Raw genomic sequence first — 9998 nt, 5'->3', positions numbered from 1 at the left:
AGAAAATGTTTTCCTTTTAAACAAGTCCAAGAGGCAAAGAGCTGGTTTCCTAAAGTGTGACTCATAAATTATATATGTAAATGATGAGTGAAGTGCTTGTTTTTATGATGTACAAAAAGCCCATTAACACGGGCCCAGCTTGAACCTAGCCTCTTTTTTGCTCAGCCTGGGTCTGGGTTTTGCCCGATGGGCTAGGGCCTGTCTCGGTCCGGCCTCGGACCAAAGTGGCTCTAGCAAAACCCGTCTTGGTCCGGCCCAACTAGGGATGAGTTTAACCTTGGGTAAAAGCCACAAGAGCTAGTTTTCTAGCCATTGTGGTAAAAAACTTGAGCTGTGACAAGTGTCCGGCCCAGGTTTGACGCCCAGTAGACCTCCAATGGTTAAAAAAAACTAACAATGATATTTTGACCAAAATAGCTCTCAAAATGGTCAAAAAATCCAAAATTTAACGGTATTTTGGTCATTTTTCTAGGAGGTTGCCTCTGTAAATAGAGGGATGTTTTCATTTGGTTGTTCATAAACTCACTCTTCTTCTCTCTTATTACCCCCTAATACTCTCTTATACACACACACACACTCTCTCTCTCTCTTCTAAGTTAAATCTAACTCTGTAATTCTCTCAAATTTTACAATGGCTTACTCCTCCGGTTTTGACACCTTTGAAGGTGAAATGTAACTCCCTATTTCAGTCCTATTACTAATGCAAAATCAGAAGAAATTGTTCCACAGCCTTGAGCTTTCAAAAGGCCATGATCAGAAGTGTGGTGTTTCTTGAAGAAGATTGTAATCAAAGATAACAACGAAGTTGTAATCGGTCAAAAGACGAAATGTCCCGTATGCGACAAGCAAATAAATGTGACATACGCATGGGGCTGCCCACCCCAAAAGACATATGCTAAGCCAAAAGAGCAAGGACCATCCGACCCAATATCCGCCAATCTATGCTCTCGTAATCATCTTCCACAAGTAGTCCCAGTTCATGGACTTATGATGTAGTTAGAGCCAAGAAGAACATCATCAATGTTTTGTAATTAAAAATATACCTTTTTCAATGATAGAAGATGATGAATTCCAAAATATGGTTAGAAACTTATGATGTCCGCTTATTAAAATTTTCTCACCATACTTATCAACGCGATATTATAAAATATTATAATGAAGAAACAACAAAATTAGTTTCTTATTTTCAAAGTTTAAACAATAGATTTTCTCTAACGTTTGATATTTAGACATCTAGAGAAAAATGAGTTATTTATATATCATAACATACTAGATAGGTAACACTTGGCAAATGAATAAAATAGTCATGTCTTTTATTTCATTTGAAGATTCACATACTGGGGAAAATCTTAAAAATTTATTAATGGAAGAAATGGGAAACTAAAAATTTCTAAAATTTTGTCACCCTTTCACTAGATAATACTAGCAATGATAATATGACTATAGATCTCATTCAGTCTTCTTTGCTATTTGTCATGCTAATGTGTATCTTTTCATGTTAGATGCATTTATCATATTTTGAACTTAATTGAGCAAAGTGCATTTAAGAAAATTAGACTAATGATAGAAAAAGTTAGTGATGTATGTTATTTTGTTACTAGTTCTACACGAAGAACCAAAAGATAGAAACAATTTTGTAAAGAAGTAATGCTAAATGTAGAAAAATTCCAATGGATGTTGGTCATAGGTCAATTTTGTAAAGAAGTAATGCTAAATGTAGAAAATTTCCAATGGATGTTGGTCATAGGTAGAATTCCACCTATTTAATTTTAAATAATGTAGCACTATAATATAAAGAAATTATAGATGAGTTTATTAGTCTGATTTTTTCTAGCTCTTCATATAGTTCTTCACAATCACCTATAGCTACAATTATTGATCATGAATGGCGAGTTATTACTTATGTAAAGAACATGCTTCAATTTTTTTTGAAGATTCTATTCAATTATCTGATTGTTATTAACCAATGATTACTCAAGTTGCTTTATAAGTTTTAAATATTCAATATTTTTCTAATAATTATTGCATGGATGCTCATTTTTCATAGATGATTAGAAAAATGGAAGCCAACTTTAATAAATAATTTTGACTCACTCCTATTATTTATGGTTTTGTCATTCTTATTGATCCATGTTTAAAGAATGCCGGTCTTGAAAATCTCATGAATTCTTTATATGAAAATATGATATTAGATCAAAATGATGAGACTATGCTGTTAGTTATCATAACACAATCTCATTATTTTAAGCAATTATTTGAAGAGTATAGTGGTAGATATGGTTCCAATTCTAGATCTCAATATCCATATGTTAGACCCTAATGCCACTAGGAAAGAACCCTGGGGGGGTGAATATGGTTTATGCTAATATAATTTGATTTAATACCAATTAAAAACTTATTAACAAATATCCTAGCAAATTAGATATGCAACACTTAATATGCAAGGATATAAAACTAAGGGTGATATAAACACAAAGCAATATAAACAAGATAGTGGCCAATATATAATTGACAATGGCAACAAGAATGTAATAAACACTAAGCACAAATGGAACGCCAAAACAAACTCAAACACAAACAAATGATCACGGAGTTCGAACCTTCCAACCTACGTCTCCGCTCCCCACTCCCAGGGAGAAATCCACTATCACACCCGGGTTTTCGACGCTCACCCGAATAACATTTACATCTCATACTCGGTTTTCTAGCTCACCGAAAACTTTACAATCAACACTCTTGCAATCCCACTCTACACCCTCTAAGTGTTGGTCTCTAGCCCATATCTCCCTCAAGTGCTCGGATTTACAACCTCGTCCTAGGCTTTACTATTGACGACTCCTCTTGGGACGACCCCGTCTCTCACCACACACTTCTTTTGGTGTACAAGTGTATTACAAAGTGTATCCTCACAATGAAGGCTCACAAATACAAATGTTTATTCTCAAACTAGATGAGAACTCAATTAAGCTCACTCTCAAGGTCACAATCCCACAACCCTAATATATACTATGTATGTAAATACAATAAGCTCAATAGGTTGTGTGTGAACAATGAGTATAATCAAAACAAATTTAAACTCAATTATGAAAATCTAGCTTATAGAGATGATAATCAATAAACAATGTAAATACAAAGCTAAAAATTGAGTTTAAAAAAACTTCTCTAAAATGACAACAGTACGAGGGATAGATGAATTGAAGCTCAAACACCAAGAATTGATCTCCACTTCCTCTTATGAAAATATCTTCACAAACCAAGCTTTAAACAAACTAAACAAAATTTAAACAATTGTTAAACACACTTAAACTCTTTTTAAAACTCTCTTGGTAGGTAGGAATGATAAATGCATTGGGGTATATATAGGATAGAAGAAAACAACCCAAGAAAACCCCTAAAACCTATAAAACAACAAAACCAGAAACTAGCTGTTACTGTGCAACGACTACTTCTGTGGTTGACTGCAGCGCCATGGTCGATCGACTGCGAAAGGCTGAAGAACAGAGCAAAGTCTCTGGACTTCAGGCGGTCGACCGTCGCGACCAATCCGGTCGACCGCGAATGGATATTTCAGATACACAAGTTTAAAACAGAAATGCTGATTTTAAACTTGAATTAAAAATAGCAAACAAATTCCAAAAAATATAAAACTTTGGAGAATGCTTGTAAACACAAAAAAGAACATGTTACAAAAACTAGTTTTCAAATAGCACTTCTGATTTGTGAAATCTTATCATTTTGCAAAATCACTTAAAATACGAAATCTAAAAAACACATGATTTTGACAAAAATACTTGAACAACCTCTTGAAACATTTTGAATGGATTTATAGACTTATACAAGATATAAAAATAGTATAAACAAGTATTCAATCCATAAACATATAATTTTTCAAATAAACGTCTTTAATCCATAAATGAAATCATGTTTATTTGCATGTATAGATATAAAACAAATACATGTATACATATAGCTATATCCATTTGTTTTATATATATATGAAAAAACATATTGCTAAACAATATCGATAAATATAAAACGTGTATATATGTAAACAAGTATATATGTTTCATATTTATAAAAATGTGAAAACTATAAAACCAAAAACGATGTGTGTGTGTAACATGATTGAGCTTAAAGTATCAACACACAAGGTATAAACTCCTAAACTATAAAAACTATACCCAAGCTATATTGATCTTCAATTTTAGCTCATCTTGGTAAACTTTGCGGATGAAGCTTGAACTTGGATCTTGACTTGAAATGTATTACTTCACTCCACTATTCCGCCAACCTCCATTGGATATGATCGTTGAAGCGCAATTCCATTCAACCTCAAACGCATTGTTTGCTTAGAATAAATAAGAAAACAAAAGCACTACACAAACAATATTAGTTATAAATTGTTTATTAAAACATCATCAAAATAAAAAGGCCAACACATATGCTACGAGATCTAGTAAAGGTAAGAGCCCTTATTCGAATTCAAGGAATATGATGATAAACAAGCTGATTAATAGAGGTAGTGGATTACCATTAAGGGAAGTTTCTGAACTTGAACATTATTTATCTGCATCTTTAGTTATATGTTCGAAAAATGGCATAGACTTTAATCTTTTGTCATGGTGGAAGCACATGGACCGCTTCATATTCTATGCTTTCCATCATGGCTCATGAATTACTAATAGTGCGTGTTTCTACCACAGCTTCGAAAAGGCTTTTAGCACTTCAGGATAGTTGATTAATGACTAAAGAATGTCTCTGGATGCGAATATAGTTCAGACAATAATGTATTTACAAGATTGACTACAGAATGTCTCTGGATACAAATACAGTTCAAACAGTAATGTGTTTACAAGATTAGTGGAGGTCCAAAAAGAGATGTCAAGGCATTGAATTACAGGCGCCCGCTTTTCAAGCACTTGAAGATTTGGAGATACTAGATAAAAAATAGAAAATTATCTATAAATTATTATTTTTAATCTATGATTTTATTTTTTGGAAGAAATGATGTTGATATAGACTGAGAGGTGCCAACTTGGTTGGGATGTACCCATGATATAATGATGCGATATTTTAAAAAATATTGTAATTCTAGGCAGTTAATAATAAGATAGTTTTGTTTAAAATTATATGAAATTTGCAAATTTTAGTTTTGAATGACTAATAATAAGGTAGAATTTTTTCTGATTTTTTAAAATTTTATTTATTATTTTTTTAAAATTTTCACTATAGAAAAAATATTTAATGACCGGGCTACGTAGTGCCTAGCCCAGATAGTACCTTACAAACTCGGACCGCGATTCTATTGGGCTAAAGTGGACCTGGGTCCAGGCAGGTCCGTGTCAGGCTGGACTTGGGTCCGGGTAGGCCCGTGCCAAGCCCGTGCCAGGCCAGACCCACCTGGCCCATTTTGACAGCCTAGTTGCTTCTCTAGTTAGTGTTGAATACATAAACGCAACGACCTCACTATGCCACAGGCTACATTCTAGAAAATATCCTAACTAGCTAGTAGCATGCTTGACAATGTCTGCATTGGTTTTTTTTTCCCTTTCCTTTTTTCCTTTAGAAAAGATATCTTCGTTCCTTCTCATCCTTGACTTTATGTTTATACACATATTTTTTACTTGGATAGTCTCTTCCCAGATCTCTAACGTAAAAGGGTCACTTCCTCAGTTATAATAATCTAATAATATTTGGACATTTTTAATTAATGCCGTTCTACTACAAACACAATGCATGTATAACAAAGTCTTATGAAGATCTTAAACCTATATTGCTTGTAGAATAATTTACCTCCCAACCTTAATATTTGCTAGTTTACCCCTAAATTCTTTTACATTGAGTTCGAGGATCACTGATCTCACTTAATATTGTTATACTTCAAGCTGATAAAAGTTAAAATGACAACAATATACCTTCCAAAAGATAAGGGTTTTTGCTTGTATTGCGCAGAAACTATCTTATCATGATTTCTTTATAAAATCTGCATATTTTCTAATTATCCTTATGAATTTCAACAGTATTAATTGAGACGGATATAGAAATTAATGTGAGAGAATGCAAGGGTAGATTAGCAAATATCCAAATATTGTGGAGGTCAATGTGCAAATAAAATAGATTTGGAGTGCATATAGACAAAAAAAAACCTTATTTTGTGTTATAAACTTGTAATTAATGGTCGTTTGGTAATCTAGTTCATGTCAGAGCCAATGAGCGTATAAATAGAGAAGGTAGCTAGGATAGAGGTTCATCAATTTAATTCATAATACTTTTATCTTCAATGGAGCGTCCATATCATATCTCTCTCCCAAAGAACATCCTCCGTAGTGATGCTCTTCATGAGGTTAGTTAGTCTTCTTCATTCATTTTCTTCTTATTATAATTATAAATTATAATTACAATGATCGATAATATATGCATTTATTTCTTCTTTCTCTTCTTTTTTGCTAGTACATATTGGAGACAAGTGTATATCCAAGAGAGCACAAACAACTCAAAGGGTTGAGGGAGGAGACCACGAAAATACCATGGCAAGAACTTTAATTTGGTGTTTCATGTACGCTTTCATTTCTTCTTTGCTGCATTCAGTATATTCTAAAAAATAAACAACTATATATTATTGAGTTGCAGGTCTCGCATGAGTGTGCCTCCTGAAGAGGGCCTTCTCCTTTCTTTGCTATTGAAGTTTATGAATGCAAAGAAAACAATAGAGATTGGGGTATTCACGGGGTATTCTCTGCTCACTACTGCTTTGGCTTTGCCAAATGATGGAAAGGTGAATAAGTTTACTCATTTCTAATTTTCGGTTAATTACTGATAGACCCCGCTTACTATCATTCGATTGCCGATAGAACCCCCTCGTAATTCTATTGTTGCAACCCCTTTGAGTGAATTTTTTGACTCTTGTACTCCTAGGGAAAAGGAAATTTGTTTTCTGGAAAATAGACATCTTGAGAGTAGAAGAGCCAAGAAATTTCACTCAGGAAGTCTTTATGCACAACAAAACTACAGAAGGTCTATCCACAATTAGGCGATAGTACAAAGTGTCTGTTGACAATTAACCCATCTTTTCATCTGCTTATACCTCTCAACAAGTTTATAGGGGTTAACTGCAATAGCCACTTATACCTCACAACAAGTTTATTAACACTTATTAACTTAACCTTAAATTATTTTCCCGGTTGAATATCATCTAAGAATCATATGATAATGAATTACTTTTCCATTCTAAATTGTTTTCCCAGATTCATGATATAACTTAACTATCGTCACATGAATCTCACGTGATATCTCAAAATAATGGAGAAATATATAACACCGTCTGAAATCTAGGGTTGTATTTGCCAACTTCCACTTACAATAACAATGGTTAGTGGAACAAAAACCTAGTTAAGGGGTTAAATCCTATTTGGCAAAAAACACTGGGCCAGAAATGGTTTATATTTTATAGTTTGGCCACTAAACCTCTTTTTTTAGTTTATACTTTTGTAGTAATTATTTTTATATATAGTAACTTGCTAACATTTTTTATTTTTATTTTCAGATAACAGCGATTGATCTCGATAGAAAATCCTACGATATAGGATTACCCTTTATTCAAAAAGCAGGAGTTGAACATAAGATTAATTTCATCGAATCAGAAGCTCTTCCTGTTCTTGATAAATTGCTCCATGAGGTAAGCATGATGTCTAAATTTCTACGGTTGTAATCATTTAAGCATTAAATTTGTACGTGCTTAATAAAGGACAGTGGATTTGTTGAAAAATTGGAGAGATAATGGAGAATGAAGCAGATTCCATTTATTTATTCTAAAGTTTAGCTTCACTATGAAAAGTTGTCCTTGCTAAAGAGAGAAAATTTGGTGAATCCATCACATAACAAGGACGTGGCTCTATTTCTACAAGTGAATAAAGGAGTAGAAAGATACCAGCTTACCCCACTCAGTTAGGATTGAGCTACATAGTTGTATATGAGAGAATTTACTCATATCACATGATATTCATTAACCCATACATATATATAGAGAAAAATGGGTATCTTTAGATACTGACAAGGTTGATCCTTGATAGTGAGATGATCACATTTCAACCCTTCATCTTAAAAGTGAGCATTAATTGGTTCGAACCGATTGCATTGATTAAACTGGCCAATTTTTGGTTGTTCTCTTTGGTTATAGAAAAACTTCTGTCAGTTCGGCAGTTCGACTTTGAAAATTCTCAAATCGAATAACTGAACTAATCGCTCTCAACATAATTCACTAGACCTCATACTCTTTGATGGCGAATAGGACTTATTAAACTAATATTTTAATATAACTTGATTGATAATGTTCTAAATTTTAGTTTGTAAAGTAACCGATTTAATAAGTTCGGTCTTTTAACTTAGTATATGAGACGAGCGAAAGAATTGGAGGAGGAATGTTTATTTTTTGGCCTAATATAGCTCAACTGCTCCAAATTGATGTCTGGCCTAAGCCGAACCACACCGAACCTAACCACACCAAACCAAACCTTACCACACCAAACGGTTTCATTCGGTTTGGTTTGGTTTGGTTTGGTTTGACAAAAAATAGTCAAAACCGACTGAGCGTTTACTCATCCGTTCCTCATCCAAATGGTCCTCACTTGAAACTAGTCCTTCACTTAATTACTAAGCCGCCTTACTACCAATGACCGAAGTCGATACCTGGTACCAAAGAATATCCATATTCCTCATATAACAGGTACTTTTCAAATGTATTCATGATCAAGGATTTATTAAACTGATTTTTACTGTCTAATTTGATTAGGCTTATATCTTAAAAACTGGCAAATATATGTAACAGATGAAAGAAGAAGATCTCTATGACTTTGCATTCGTGGATGCTGACAAGACAAACTACACCAAGTACCACGAGAGACTACTGAAGCTCGTTAAGGTCGGAGGGGCAATTGCATACGACAACACTCTCTGGATGGGGGCGGTAGCAGGGTGGAAGGAGGAACATGATCTTCTTCCTACCGACTTCAAGATCGACAGGGACGCCATGGTCGAGCTGAACAAGTTCGTGGCTGCTGATCCTCGCATCGAGATCTCGCAGGTCCCCATCGGCGATGGAGTCACTCTCTGCAGGCGCCTGTATTGAGTCTGTGCTGTTTTATGTTCAATAAAAGCTACATGTTAGCTCATGGTACGTAGTTTGTCGATCGCTTGAGGCTTGAATATGTTCTGGTTAATAATTCTCTGGAAACATCTGCATTTTACATATGTTAAATGGACGCTTTATACTGATGTTTAAGAACTTGTTTCTTCTTCTGGGTGGTTTCGTGGAATTTACACAAATCTTTAACAATAGAGGGGAAAAGAAATTGAAATTCAGGTGTGTTTTGTGGAACATGCTCAAAGTTTTGAGGTGTTTTGTGAAATTTTTGTCAGCCGAAATTGTTGAAGGAGAAAAGTGAATGGGCCCCACCACTCTAATTATGCACCGAACATCACTAGTAGAAAATATGGCATTGGCGACGGGGAAATCCGTCACCAATGCCGCAAAATCCGTCACCAATACATATTGGTGACGGAAATGGATCCGTCGCCAATAAGCATTGGCGACGGATTTCCCTGTCGCCAATACTTATTGGCGACAGACGACTATTGGCGACGGATTTCTTTGGCGACGGGTGGCTCCCGTCGCCCATAAACATTGGCGACGGGGAAATCTGTCGCCAATGTTTAACATTGGCGACGAATTTCCTCGTCGCCAATGCACATTGACGACGGATTTACCCGTCGCCAATGTGCATTGGCGACGGAAAAATCCGTCGTCAATGTATTTATTACGCAAACAAAATTTTAGTTTTCTGGTAGCCTCCCATACGAGAATACACATATAGGCTGTATTGACATCAATCCAATGACAATATTTAACAATATATCATAAAATCAATCATGATATACATTCACATTCCAAATGAATACTCATCCAATTTTATCCGTCAATCCACAATATCGAACAATACTCA

General features: G+C 34.6%; 1 protein-coding gene across 1 annotated transcript; it reads left to right on the top strand.

Annotated features, from left to right (window-relative positions):
- On the top strand, nucleotides 6244-9332 carry LOC109830128 (flavonoid 3',5'-methyltransferase-like). Its single transcript, XM_020397288.1, has 5 exons — nucleotides 6244-6343; nucleotides 6451-6530; nucleotides 6631-6775; nucleotides 7544-7675; nucleotides 8825-9332. Exons 1-5 carry the CDS (start codon nucleotides 6281-6283, stop codon nucleotides 9122-9124), a joined length of 720 nt encoding a protein of 239 aa, XP_020252877.1. The 5' UTR covers nucleotides 6244-6280; the 3' UTR covers nucleotides 9125-9332.

This window comes from Asparagus officinalis, chromosome 2 (genome assembly GCF_001876935.1).
Source record: "Asparagus officinalis chromosome 2, Aspof.V1, whole genome shotgun sequence".
Classification (NCBI taxonomy): Eukaryota; Viridiplantae; Streptophyta; class Magnoliopsida; order Asparagales; family Asparagaceae; genus Asparagus; species Asparagus officinalis.
The sequence above is the reverse complement of the archived record's forward strand: the minus strand, read 5'-3'. Positions and strand labels throughout refer to the sequence as shown.